We start from the raw sequence: 15170 nt of genomic DNA, 5'->3' as shown, positions 1-15170 counted from the left end.
TGTTGTTGCTACAATCAGATTTACAAGGGAAACCAAGTGCAAGGAGCCCCACTTTCTGAACAATTGAGGAGAGATCAACAGAGTACTCAATGCACAAAAAGCTTCAAAGATCAAGGACTGTAAGGGAAATTGGATTACATTGTAATCTTGTGTATCAGTTTAGGCAAACCAATATTCTGTATAATATTGGATCTTTGACAAGATTACTAGAGAAGGAGCAAAACGTCCTTCTCTTGGGAAATAAGGCACGGCAAGTGACTGAAGTGTTGGTATGGGAGCACTTAGGGACTAGTGATCATAGTTCTATTAGTTTTAAAATAATTGTAGAAAAAGGTAGGCCTTGTGTAAAAGTGAAAATTCTAAATTGGAGTAAGGCAAATTTTGATGTTATGAGACAGAACTTTCAAAAGTTGATTGGAACAGACTGCTCACAGGTGAAGGGGTGACTGGCAAGTCGGAGGCTTTCAAACATGGGATAATGAGAATTCAGAAGCATTATGTTAGAGTAAAGGGTAAGGCTAGCAAGAGAAGGGACTAATGGATGAATAAAGATTTTGAAGGTCTACTCAAGAATAAGGAGTTGTCATATATTATGTATAGACTACAGGGATCAAGTGAATCTCTTGAAGAGTACAAGGGGTATGGGGACATTACTAAGAGGGAAAGCAAGAACGAAAATAGGGGATATGAGATAGCTTTGGCAGATAATGTTAAGGATAATCCAAAGCGATTGTACAAATACATTAAGAGCAAAAGGGCCACTAGGGAAAAATACGGCACCTTAAAAGATCAACAAGGAGGTCAATGAGTGGAACCACAGGAGATGGGAGAGATATGGAATGAATATTGTATGTCAGTTTTTACTGTGGAGAAAGAAACGTGGGCTAGGGAACTTGGGGAAATAAATACTGACACCTTGAAAACACAGTCATGATGTGGAGATGCTGGTATTGGACTGGGGTGGACAATGTAAGAAGTCACATGACAGATTATAGTCCAACAGTTTTATTTGAAATTACATGCTTTCAGAGTGCTGCTCCTTCACCAGGTGACATGTCACTTCACCTGGCGAAGGAAAGCTTGTGATTTCAACTAAACCTGTTGGAGTATGACCTGTGTCATGTGACTTCAGACTGAAAACAGTCCACATTACAAACAGGAAGTGCTGGAGGTCTTAAAAGACAAAAGGTGGATAATTCTCCAGGACCTGATCAACTGTCTCCCAGGATGTTGTGGGACTTTAGGGAAGAAATTGCGGGGTCCCTAGCACATATTTGTAACTTCTATAAAACAGGCGAGGTGCTGGAGGATCATAGGGTGGCTAATGTTGTGCCTTTATTTAAGAAAGGCTCCAAGGAGAAGCCTGGGAACAACGGACCTGTGAATTTGACATTAGTGGTGGATAAGTTTTTGGAGGGGATTCTAAGAGATAGGATTTATATGCATTTGGAGATGCAAAGACTGATTAGGGATTGTCAGCATGGCTTCGTGGGTGGGAAATCAAGTCTCTCAAACTTGGCTAACTTTTTATTTTGCGGATGTAACCAAAAAGTTTGATGAGGACAGAGCAGTAGACATTGTCTACATGGACTTTAGTAAAGTCTTTGACAAGGTTCCAAATGATAGATTAATTAGTAAAATTAGATCACATGGGATTCAGAGAGAGCTTGCCAATTGGATACAAAATTGGCTTGACAGTAGGAGACAGAGGATGGTGGTGGAGGGTTGTTTTTCGAACTGGAGGTCTGTGACCAACAGTGTTGTGTAAGTATTGGTGCTGGGTCCACTTTTGTTTGTCATTTATATAAACAATTTAGGTGAGAATTTATGAGGTACGGTTAGTAATTTTGCAGATGACACCAAAATTGGTTATCTAAGATTACAAACAAATCTTGATCAATTCTGCCAATGGGGTGCAGAGTGGTAGATGGAGTTTAATTTGGATAAATGCGAGTTATTGCATTTTGGTGAAATGAAAAGGGCAGGACTTGTACAGTTAATGGCGGGGCCCTAGGTAGTGTTGTCGAACAGAGAGATCTAGAGGTTCAGGCATCATAAATAGACAGGGTGGTTAAGGCTGCATTCAACACGCTTGCCATGATTTCTCAGACCACTGAATATAGGAGTTGGGACGTCACACTGAGGTTGTACAGGACGATGAGAGGCCTCTTTTAGAGTACTATGTACAGTTCTCGTCATCCTGCTACAGAAAGGATATTACTAAATTGGAAAAAAAAAAGAGTTGAGAAAAGATTTACCAGGATATTGCTGGGTCTGGAGGATTTGAGTTATATGGATAAGCTAGGAACTTTTCTTTCATTGGTGCACAGGATGTTGAGGATGGCCTTATAGTAGTTTATAAAATCATATGGGGCATAGATAAGGTGAATAGCAAAGGTCTTACCCTGGAATGGGAGAGCTCAAAGCTAAGGGGCACATTTTTAAGGTGAGAGGAAAAAGATTTAAAATGAACCCAAGGGGCAACATTTTCACACAGTAGTTAGTAAGTATGTGGAATGAACTGCAGAGGAAGTGGTAGATGTAGGTAGAGTTACAATATTTCAAAAACACTTAGATAGGAACATGAATAAGTGAGGTTTGGAGGAATGTGGGCCAAATGCAGACAAATGGGCCTAGTATTAGTTTGGGAAACTTGGTTGGCCTCGACACTTTGGACTGAAAGGTCTGTTACCAAGCTGTCTGACTCCATCTTAAACTTTTATGGGAGAAAAATTGAACCTATGATATCTTCGTCTTTGTTAATTAGGCCGGTTTGTTTTTTTTTCCCCAATAAGGAACTGTAAATGCTTCATAGGACACATCTTTCTTCTGATGGCTTATATAGAAATAGGTTCCCCTTGCACTAATTGGTTGACTGAAACTAACTAACTGGCATAACAATGCACTCTAACTCCAGAACAAGAAAATAAAATGTGGGAGATTAGAAGTGTACTTTCTGCAGGTGGGGGAGGGGGTGTTGTGGAGGGAGGGGAAGGGGAACATTATACAAACGGTCGCAGAATTCTTGTAGCATGTAACATACTTAAGGCTAAGACTTTAATGAATATAGAGGGTCTTTTAAAGAAAATAGTTTTAAGATAGGAAATAACTATGAAGGGTTGTAGCTGACCACAAAAAGAAGCAGCAGGGGCATTTCACAATAAAGCCTACAGTATGATAAGAGAAACTGGATAAAAGAACAAGCTGTGACAAACCTGGAACAAAGAATGCAGACATACAAGGACAGCAGGATGGCCAGATAAGAAAATAACTAGAAAAAAAACAAGTGAGGTAATCGGCTTATGATAGGATGGGAAAAGGGAGGAGTGATTCCGCAACTTACAAACTGAATAAGAATGTTTACATGCTCTGTTTTCGCGGGCATTTCTGCTTGATTGCAGAAGTGTCCGGTACTTGCAAGGCCGTAATAAATTATTCTTGTTTCCAAGGCTTTGTCTCAGGCTGATTTGTGAGTGAGTTCTGTTTCTCACATAAAACACATACAATTTTGCAGCAATTGCACAGTTAAACATCCAAGACCTTCAAAGGACCGTAACAAAACCAAGTAGGAGACTAAGCCACATAAGGAGATCGTCAACAAATACTGAAAAGCCTGGTCAAGAGAGATAGATTTTTATGAAGTACTTTAAAATGAGAAGAAAGCAGTGGGGAAATTTGGGAGGAAATTTAAAGACTGCACCACGATTTTAGAATAGGGATGGTCAAGAGGCCAGAACTAGAGAAATGCAAAGATTGTAAATGAGATTTGTCGGGCTGGAGAAGGTCACCAATAATGACATTTCCATTTTTCACAACCTTTATCCTTATGGGATCCTTGACGATTTGAGTTTTTAAACAGAGGCAGATCAATGTGGCTCTGTCCTGTGAAGGTAATTTTTTTGGAAGATGGTTTTTGGAACAGCAACCCAATACAACAATTTCAAGAAACCATATGACTGCAGTGAAGTGCTCAGGAGAACTCCAGTAATGTTATGGATGGAATGCTTGTATTGTTAAGTTTCCAACAGACCAATAATCTATTAGTTTAGTTTGACTTCAGAATAAAAGGCTCAAGTTTTCAATTCAATAGAATCAAAAGATCAGTTTTGAAGGCAAAACAGTTTTTCCTAGCAGGAGTACAAGATCTTAGTTCAGGTGACCAGACACGCTAGCCAAAGTTCTATATTCTATGCAGTTCCCAAGCCTGGAAAGTTTGGATATTGATCATGTTGTTGGACATGAAAAGATGTGGGATATCAGATTGCACAATGTTCATGCCAGTTGATCAGAAAAGACTTGTGAAAATGTCTCTGCCATCCAAGTAAAGAAACTGAAAAGAGCCAGTTGAATAAAAGCTTAAAGAATTCAGATAGGAGTGAAATTTCTCTGGCATAATTCTTTGTTAGGCTGTTTGTATAAAGACTTTTCTGTCATATGTCTTTTTTTTCTTTTCATAAGGATTACGTTCTGTTGTTTACGAACAACTGTGGCCTCAAGTGAGTATGATTTAGTGACTAACCACCACAATAACCAATTGTAAAAATGAAATATGATCAATCAAGCGATGTTTCATTCAGGGGTATGACATGTCCAGTATTACCATCATTGGATCATCACATTAAATAAGTTTGCAATTCTTGTGTCACATATTCACTAGCAACCAAGTTACATTGGCCAAGAATGCCAATAAGTTTTGGGGAGATTCAGTCTATAAATTAATATTGTGGCCAGATTTAAATCACTTCCTAAAGCTACAAGGATGGTTTGTTTAGCAATTTTGTCGCTTCTTTGAATAGCAGTCATGCATAGGAAAATATTGTTTTTTTTGCAGAAGCCTACCTTTGTATCGGATCATCAGTTGATCAACAGTCAGATGCTGGTCTGGGATGCTGTCCTTGATTGACGATTGATCTTGTAGATGTAAAGATCTTAGCTGTTCCTCAAATGTGTCCAACAACTTCTTGTTATTTTCACCTTTAGCTCCCCAAAGCTCAGCATACTGGTTTAGCTTCCCTGTTCGTGCATAGGGGCTTTTATCTTCCAAAACATATCTGGAATAACAATGTGGATGTTTACATCAGAGGATTGGTCATAACAGATACTTTGATCTCTTCCCAGAAAATGAAATCAATGCCAACCCACCCCACCAAAATACATTTCTACTTATCCAATTCCAAAGGTTTAATATTTCATTATCAAAATACTGTGCAAAATGGGGATTTGGAAAACTTTTTTTTGTTGTGAAGGTATTTGAAGCTTATTAAACTACAAAACAGTCCAAAGTCCATTTACTGTCTACACTACACTGGAAAGGTTTCTGTTATACAATACAGTCTGCTTGATATTGCTGTATTAATCCACAATGAAATCAGAACTGAGAGAGCAGAGCTTGTGATTACTTCTCAAAGCTGGGATGAAGAAATCATCATGGGAAGACATATAGTTGGGCTAACATGCAATGTTAGTGGGCAGTATTTGTCGGGCATAATGAAACGTCATCCTCCATTTTCAACAAAATCAACACCCTTAAATTAAGAGTTTGAAGACAGTATACTGCCAACCTGAGCTGTACGTGCCTGAACCAGTTGATACCTAAACTCTAAAGGTGCTATATGTACAATAATATGACCAGAGTGTCAGTCACATGTCTAGCTGGCAAGATACCAGATTGTAATGTGCTTACAATAAACTACTGAAAAAAAAAGGTTTTCCACCCAGTATATATAAAACACATAAAACTAGCTTGGTAATGATCAGGATCATTTACTCTTTCAAAGACCTTAGTAGGTTTCTCAAAATGTATTAAGACCATAGTTTTATTTTGTTGCCTAAATTATAGCATCTTTTTGGTCTGAAGGTTCCTTTCATTTTTAGCAATGTCACTAATGTGGTCATTCTGTGCAATTTGACTGAAATGTAGGAAGCTCTACAATGTATATTTAAAATTATACCTCAAAAAGCTTTTCATTGGCTTTAAAATGTTTTGGGATGTTTTGAAAGGTGCCATATGAATTACAGTATTGTTTTTCCCAAAATACTTTATGATTTTGAAGAAAATAAATTCTGTAGCTAAGGTGAGAATGAATGAAGGATAAAGGAAATAAAGAAAACTTTACTCAACATATATCGCATCTTTCAGTCTCAGAATATTCCAAAATGAAATGGCCAAGTACATCTTTGAGTATAGCAACAAATCTAATGTAAAAAAACATGCAACCTGCAAGCTCGTACAAACAGCACTGAGGTTTTCATCACCCTACCTGTTTTCAACTGGTTGACATGGATGAAATTATGACTCAGACCTCATGGAGAAATAAGAGATCTTTACTCAAATGGTTAGTGCAATATGTAATTTAGTGTGAAATGCTTTAAGGTGGCCTTAAAAGAAGCTAATGGCTGACATGATGTGGGCTAAAATGATACAGTAAAGAGAAACAGAGCATCCAAGCAACTGACATTTATTAGATCTTGGACTCAACTCCTCCTGTGTGCACTTTTCAAATGGTGCAGTCAGTAATGCTTTCAACAATAAAATTCTTCACAGATAATGAGGAAAATCAGATCTGAATCTTGATGCTTCATTAAAGTTACCACACATCTTTCAAACTGTTCTGCATAGCAATGAATGACTCATTTTGAAGCTCAATTTTATTTCTGGAAAGAAAATTTTCAAAGAACGCAAGGACAAGACAGAAGGAATAATAGAAACAACAGATAGACAAAATGTCATGTTTCTCTGTTGCCACCTTCAATTCACTCCATTTTGGTACCAAAAACAGGAAGGCAGATTATCTCAATGGTGATAGACTAGAAAAGGGTAAGGTGCAACGAGATCTGGGTGTCCTTGTATACCAGTTGCTGAAACTAAGCATGCAGACCTGGAGGCAGGGAAGGTGGCGAGTGGTACATTGACCTACCTCACAAAGGGATTTGAGTACAGGAGCACTGATATCTTGCTGCAACTGTACTGGATCTTGGTCAGATCATATGCAGAATATTGTGAGCAATTTTTGTGTCTTTATCTGAGGAAGAATGTTCTGGCTATTGAGGGAGTGCAACAAATGTTTACCAAGTTGGTCCCTGATTTGGTAGGACTGACATATGAAGAGAGACGAGATTGATAAGGGCTATCTATATGCCCTGGAGTTTCGAAGAATGAGTTGGGAGAATCTTCCAATCTGAGGTCACAATCAAATAAGCCATGATCTTTCTTAATGACAGAGCAGCCTGTAGAGGCTGTATGGCATATTACTGCTCCTAATTTGTACGTATGTACATATTAGAATAACTCAATCAATCACATAGAAATATAAATATTGTGGCTGGAAGAGCTGATCAGATGTTAGGAAATCTGCAGCAAGTGAATGACTATCTGTACCCCCAGTGCCTTTCCACAATCTAAGAAACTCAATGTGATCGAAGATTCCTGGTCTGGATGAGTGCAGTCCCAACAACACTCAAGAAACTGAGCATCATCCAAGACAGAGTAGCTTGACTGGAAGCCTATTCACCATCTTCAACATTCACACTCTTTGCCATTAACATATAGTGGCAACAGTCTGTACAATTTACAAGTTGCAGTACAGTAACTCACCAAGGCTTCTCTATTAGCACCCTCCAAACCCATGACCTCTGCCACCACGATGAACAAGATTAGATCATAGAATCCCTACAGTGTGGAAGCAGGCCATTTGGCTCATGGAGTCCACACTGACCCTCCAAAGAACATCCAACCTTACTCTTTTCACTGTAACACTGCATTTCCCATGGTCAATCATCTAGTCTGCACATCCTTGGACACTATGGGCAATTTAGCATGGCCAATCCACCTAAATTGTACATCTTTGGACTACAGGAAGAAACCGGAGAAATCGGGAGGAAACCCACGCAGGCATGGGGAGAATGTGCAAACTCCACACAGAAGGTCGCCAGAGGGTGGAATCGAATGCTGGGTCCCTAGTGCTCTCGGCCAACATGCCCAAATACTTGGCAATACCACTACCTGCAAGTTCCACTGAGTCATTGAGATGTACAGCACAGAAAACAGGCTCTTCAGTCCAACTCGTTCATGCTGACCTAATATCCTAAATTAATCTAGTAGCATTTGCCAGCATTTGGCCCATATTCCTCTAAATTCTTCCTGTTCTTGTATCCATCCAGATGCCTTTTAAATGTTGTAATTGTACAAGCCTCTACTATTTCCTCTGACAGCTCATTCCACACATGCACCAACTTCTATGTGAAAAAGTTGCCCCTTAGGTCCCTTTTAAATCTTTCCCCTCTCACCTTTAACCTATGCCCTCTAATTTTGGACTCCCCTACCCTGGGAAAAAGACCTTGGCTAGTCACCCTATCCATGCCCCTCATCGTTTTACACACCTCGATAAGGTCACCCCTCAACTTCTGACTCCCCAGGGAAAATAGCCCCTGCCTATTCAGCATCTACCTATAACTCAAACCTTCCAACCCCAGCAAAATCCTGGCAAATCTTTTCTGCAACCTTTCAAGTTTAACAATATCTTTCCAATAGCAAGGAGACCAGAAATGAACACAGTATTCCAAAAGTGGCCTAACCAAATCCCTGTATAACTAAAGTCATGTCGTCTCCTGATTTGAAACTATATCACCATTCCTTCACGGTCGCTGGGTCAAAATCCTGGAAATCCTTTCCTAACAATATTGTGAGCATCCCTACACCCAAGGACTACAGAAGTTCAAGAAAGCCACTTGTGACCACTGCTCCACAGCAATTAGTGATGAGAAATAAAAACTGAAATAAATAAATCCGAGCCAGTGACACTGACAACCTAGCAACAATTATAAAAAAAAACTTCTTTGGTAGTTCCTCTTACCACTGAGGTGGAAAGGAGCACAAACGCATGAAATGCTGCTCCAAGTCACACACCATCTTGACTTGAGTACATTTCTCCTCTTCTTCATTGTTACAAAGCCAAAAACCAGGCACTCTTTACCCAAGGATGCTTGGGGTATACCCTTCATATGGAGACAGGGTGGTAAAGAAGGCATTTAGCATACTTGCCTTCTTGCTCAGACCACTGAGCATCAGAGTTAGGCCATCATGTTGTGGTTTTACAAGAGTATTGTGTGCAATTCTGGTCATCCTGTTATAGGAAAGATATCATTAAATTGGAGAGGGTTCAGAAAATATTTATCAGGATATTATCCGGACTGGAGGGTTTGAGTTTTAAGGAAAGGCTGTACAGGCTGGGACCATTTTCACTGAAATGGAGAAGGTTGAAGGATGACTTCATACAGGGTTATAAAATCATGAGGGGCATAGATAAGGTGTATTACAAAGGTCTTTCCCCAAGGGTAGGGGAGTTCAAGACTAGAGGGCATAGTTTTAAGGTGAGAGGAGAAAGATTTAAAAGGGACTGAGGAGCAACTTTTTCACACAGAGGGTGGTTAGCCTCTGGAAGGAACTGGCAGAGAATGTAGTAGATGTTGGTACAGTTACAACATTTAAAAGAAATTTGGATAGCACATGAATAGGAAAAGGTTTCGAGGAATGTGTGCCAAATGCAAGCAAACAGAATTAGTATAATTTGAGATAATTGGTCAGTGTGGATGAGTTGGACTGAAGGGTCTGTTTCCATACTATCCGACTCTGAGTCTAATTCACCACCTCCTGAACAGCGACTAGGAACAGACAGTAGATTACTGCCTTGCCACTGATGTCCATATCCAGAGAATGAAACAGCAGAAAATATCGCAGTATTTAGGGCAGTACAGTGGCTAGCACTGCTGCCTCACAGCGCCAGGGACCCGGGTTTGATTCCACCCTCGGGTGACTGTGTGGAGTTTGCACATTCACCCTATGCCTACGTTGGTTTCCCCAGGGTACACCAGTTTCCTTCTACAGTTCAAAGATGTGCAGGCTAGGTAGATTATCCATGAGAAATACAGGGATATAGAAATAGGCTGGGGAGGCAGGTGTGGGTCAGTGTGGACTTGAGTTGAAAAGCCAGCTTCCACACTGTAGGAATACCATGATTCTGTTTCTAGAGTCCAAGATCTCCTTTGTGTCACAAAGGAAGCTAATTATCCCTCTCATTTTGAAATAGCGCATTACTACCACATTACTATTCTGCTCTTCCATAACTGCCCTATATTTAGTTTTCTGATCCATGGTGCCTTGGAGTGCATTGTGGCTACATTCCCTGAAGCACTCCTCATTGCTCTCACAGCCAGCAAATAGTTAATAACCTTTGGTCAGGGCCAGTGTATGTAGGACCTCCTTTTCTTTTAAATCCCTGCTACTCAGCTCGCTTTATTCACACCCATTACTGCTCAAAACTGTTTTCTCTTAGAATTTGACTATATTCTGGATTAAAATTCCCCATTCATTCCTTCACCTCTTCTATGTATCAGAGTCTCTCCAACATGCACTCCAATTCAATGACTTCCAGCTAGAGACATACGAGATCTCCCGCATGCTTGCTCAGGACACAGCATTATTGTGCACAAATGTCTTTATCTGCAGGCTAGACACACAACCTGCTCTGCCATATTTTATTATTTGATGATTTCTAGTTACATAATCAGTTTAACAAGAAAAGTTCTACATTTAAGACTGTGCATATACTTTCCTGATCCTAGTTTAAACTATCCTCCTAGCTTAGACAACAAAGAAATTAAAACTCACCATTCAACCTTCTTATCTAAATTAATACCTCTGGACTTGCTGTCCTCCAATTGCTCAGACCATTCCTCATTCTGCATAGATTAGATTAACTCTTCCTCCCTTACTCACCAAATTCCCAGAGTTAAGTAAGTACACTGAAAAGTGTACTCGGTTGAGCTGAATTTTGTACTGCTTCCATTGTTAAATGCATAAAATGATCACATTTTCATGCAGTTTTATGGGTGTGAGCATTCTTTGTTCATTTGCGCAAGAGGAAGACAATTAGCATGAAAAAAAACCAGTCAATATTAACCAAAGTGCTACTACAAGTAAGCAGATAACAAGGTCAGATCTGTCCCCAACCAGAGACTGCATTCAGAATCCAGAGCACATAAGCAGGTAAAAAGATTGAATGCACAAATTTTGTGACTGGCTAAAATCAAAGCGACATTCTTCAAATTTGTGAAGCTTCAAAAGAAAAATGTAATTCACAATTACAAGGAGGAGTATGGTAGCTCTTTGTCCTGATACAACATAAACAATGCTTACCTAGTCATAGTAAGTGCATCTTCCAGGAAATACTGAGCCACTGGAAAAGTATGTCCTAAAATAACAGAATGACAAGATTAAGTATTTTTACTTTCACTTAATTGTACAATTTTGACTTTTACATTTTTTGTCCTTAATGTTACAGAGCTTGTGAATTCAAATTTCTGTCTTTGAAGCAAGAGCTCAGGAAAGGTTGGTAAATGTTAGGTTCATCTTCATAGGTACAGGTTTAGAAATCAAAAAGTATGAAAGGACAGGCATTGTACTCAGATTTTATCTGCAGCCAAGAAATTCCCATAAATTTACAAAGGTGTTGCAGCTGAAAGTTTGTGCTCAAGTTCACAAGGACTTGTACTGTCAGACTTAGTGGCAAGTGTGACACAGCTGACCGTTATCTCTTTTGCCTAGCATATCCTTGGTTTTTTGTTTTAAAGTTTAGTCACTCGTGGGACATGGACATTGCTGGCTGGCCAGCATTTATTTCCCATTCCTAGTTGTCCTCGAGAAGGTAGTGGTGAGCTGCCTTCTTGAACCATTGCAGTCCATGTGCTGTAGATAGACCCACAATGCGATTAGAGGGGGAATTGCAGGATTTGACCCAGTGGCAGTGAAAGAACAGAGATGTATTTCTAAGTCAAAATGGTCAGTGGCATGGAGAGGTATTTGCAGGTGGTGGTGCTCCCATGTATCTGTTTGTCCCTGTCCTTGTCCTTGTAGGTGGAAGTAACTGTGGTCTAGGAAGATGCTGTCCGAGGCACCTTGCTAAATTTCTACAGTGCATCTTGTAGATGGTACACGCTGCAGCTACTGAGAGTTGGTGATGGTGACAGTGGATGCGGTGCCAATCAAGAGGGTTGCTTTGTTCCAGGTGGTGTCAAACTTCTCTTCCAACTTCTTTCATCAGGCAAAAGATACAGAAGCTTAAACACATGTACCAACAGGTTCAATAACAGCTTCCCTGCTACAATTAGAATGGCCCTCTCGAATTTCAAATCTAATACCGATCCACTTTTGTGCACCTTCTATGCAGTCATAACCTTTTATGCCTTGCTCTGTTCAAACACCCTAGGATTTGTATGCCCTTCTATGTTATGATCTACCTTTACTGCACACGAAAAACGTTTCACTGTGCTTAGGTGCATGTGACAACAATAAATCAAATCAAAATAGTACTATTCTGAAGTACAATCATGTTCTGAGAAATTAAAGCATAAAACATCACAAGAAGTGGAATGGGTAAATAAATCACTCCACTTCTTGTGGAGTGAAGTGTTACAATGCAGAATCAGGAAGCTATTTGGCCCATTATGTCAACACTGGTTCTCAAAATGAGCATTATGACATGGTGCCATTCTCCTGCGTTTTCTCTACAACCTTGCACGTTATTTCTATTCAAATAACCACCTAATGCTGCCTTGATTAAACCTGCCTTCATCAGCACTTTCAGGCAGTGCATTCCAGATCTTAACTACGGTGAGAACTTTTTCCTCATATCGCATTTTCTGTTTAATATCTACACGACGTCCTCTCACTCCTTCTTTAAGTGTCCCTTAAAACCTCTCTTTGTGACCAACCTTTGGTCATTTGCCTGAATATCTTAATTGGTTCAGTGTCCAATTCATAATACTCCTGTGAAGTGCATTCCAATGTTTTATCATGTTAAAAAAAATTAATATTAAAATTCTCATCCCCGTCTATAAATCACTCCTGAAACATGCCTTATCTGATCCAACTTCAGAAATTGTTGGAAAACTCAGCATATCTGGAAGTATCTATGGAAATAAAGCAGAGTTTGTGTTTTGGGACCAGTGACCCTTTTTTCAGATTCTGATTACTTCTTGAACACTATGTTGCAGAATTTTGCCAAAATATTCCATTAATGGCAGAGACTATCGACATTATTTTCCCTACTCAAGATAAGCCATTCCAAAAGCCAATTCTCTTCCCTTCTTCTGAATTCAAAACCTCCTCCTTATTTTTGTCTCTCCACTTCCTACTCTCCTCTCAAAATCTTGTTTTGTGTCAAATTGTACCTGTGTAGTAATAAAAGGTGCTTTTATTTCAAGTAGTTACTGTGATAAATTTTGATTTTCAGGGTAATTTTAATATACTATTGGCACAGAAAGGCATTTTTCTGGCCACAAGCGAGACTCTAATATGGTGAAATGCTACTCTGGTGTCAGGATCCAGATGTTTCTGAATGGACACAGGATATTGTGTGTGACGATGTTGCTCCTTTAACACAAGGTCATACTGTCCTTAGATTGTTTTTACAGAAGGGTCATAAAGTCATGAGTTCCAAGATGTCTGGGTTTATCTACTCGAAGAAGCTTTTAAGTTTTAAAAAAAACTTGTACAATGAAAGTGAAGTGGCCAGTTCTTCCAGCTCAGCTTTTCTCTGGTTTGTTTTGGTTTTAACTGTCTGGCTGTTCAGAGCTGCCAGTCAGTTTAAGCTGGGGAATCCAAAGAAACAGCTACAGTGGATGGAGGTCCCATGCTAATTCTCTCTGCCATCTCCCTCTCCTGTAAGAACTGGAATCTGATTTTTCCTTTTTGGCCAAGGGGTGTTAATGGGGATAGTTTCAGGAATTTGGAACAGCATCATTAAGTTGGGATAATCTGTTGAGTTTTCGGATAGATTAAGTAATTATATGTTCTGTTCGCTTTTGTTTGTGTTTCATTCGGTAATCTTGCAAATAAATTTTGTTTTGTTTAAAACTGACTAGTTGGGCCAGCTGCATTACTTGTGAATATCCACTATACACCTGCTTAAAACAACTGGTAAAGTTAGGGTCTGGGCTACTTTTTGAAATGTTTTGAGGGGGTCTAGGCTGTCCAATAATATCTGAAAGGGGAGAGTTAGCAGTTAGGAGGTCACAGTCCATATTGGTTCTGACTATGTAGACAGGAAGAGAGATGAGGTCCTGTAAAAGAAATTTAGTGAGTTAGGTAGAAAATTGAAAAGTAGGATCTTTAGGGTTGTAATTTCAGGATTACTGAAAATTACTGAAATTTCAGTTCATGTTTTCTGACCTCCCTGCATGTGCTAGGGAGGTCAGAAAATGGAAGATAATGTAGTTGAATGTGTGGCTAAAGGGCTGGTGTAGGAGGGATCTTTTCTAGGGCTGGTGGGACATGTACAAGAACAACAGGGGCACCAATATCCTTGCAGAAATACTGCCAGTGCCTTTCAGGAAGCTTTAAACTGGTATGGTAGGGGAAGTGACACCAGACCAAGAGGACAGAATGTGGAGCAATTGAAGAGAAAGTTGACATGATGTCAAGTTAGTCTAATAGGAAGAATAGGCAGGGTAAGGTCACTGAACACAAGGGCCATACTTGACTTGTGGAATGAACCTGACCAGATGATTAAAGTTTCAGTGACGAACATTTTGGAAAGAGTGATCAAAATTCCATAAGTTTTGATATTGTTTTGGATAAGCACAAGACTGGCACCTTAGGTGAAAGTGCTAAATTGGGGGAAGACTGATTATAACAGCATTTGGCAGGAACCAGAGAAATTAGATTGGAAGCAGCCGTTTGAGAATAATCCACATCTTTGGGAGTCTTTCAAAGGCCTTTTAAAGGATCAGAATTCAGGACTAGCAGATTCCTATGAAGTTGAAAAATAAGGATGGCATGATGTGGGAACTTTGGATGACAAGGGAGATTTGAAACTTTTGTCATAAAGAAAAAGGAAGAATTGTAAGGTTTAGAAAACCGAAACTAAACAAGGCTTTTGAGGAGTAAAAAGGAAACAGAAAAGAATTTAAACAAGAAATTAGGAGGACTAGAAGGGGCCATAAAATGTCCTTGGCAAGTAAGATCAAGGAGAATGCAAAGGCATTTTATACCTATATTAGGAGCAAGAGTGTGATTAAGGAAAGGGTAGGTCCGTTCAGGGACAAAGGAGGGAATTTATGTGTGGAGCCAGAGGAGGTGAGTGAGGTCCTGACTGAGTATTTCACAGTGCTAT

General features: G+C 39.6%; 1 protein-coding gene across 6 annotated transcripts in view; it reads right to left on the bottom strand.

The window, feature by feature from the left end:
* The window catches only part of dhx57 (DEAH (Asp-Glu-Ala-Asp/His) box polypeptide 57), a 117753-nt gene that overhangs the window by 46396 nt on the left and 56187 nt on the right, over nucleotides 1–15170 (bottom strand). For all 6 annotated transcript variants that reach the window (XM_072581269.1, XM_072581274.1, XM_072581271.1 and 3 more), the window contains exons 11-12: nucleotides 11195–11249; nucleotides 4840–5051 (exon numbers count right to left, since the gene is read on the bottom strand). In XM_072581269.1, coding sequence (XP_072437370.1) covers nucleotides 4840–5051; nucleotides 11195–11249 — 267 coding nt within the window. The remainder of the gene's footprint in view (nucleotides 1–4839; nucleotides 5052–11194; nucleotides 11250–15170) is intronic.

This window comes from Chiloscyllium punctatum, chromosome 11 (assembly GCF_047496795.1).
Source record: "Chiloscyllium punctatum isolate Juve2018m chromosome 11, sChiPun1.3, whole genome shotgun sequence".
Classification (NCBI taxonomy): Eukaryota; Metazoa; Chordata; class Chondrichthyes; order Orectolobiformes; family Hemiscylliidae; genus Chiloscyllium; species Chiloscyllium punctatum.
Note: the sequence above shows the minus strand (reverse complement) of the source record. Positions and strands in the feature narration are given on the sequence as shown.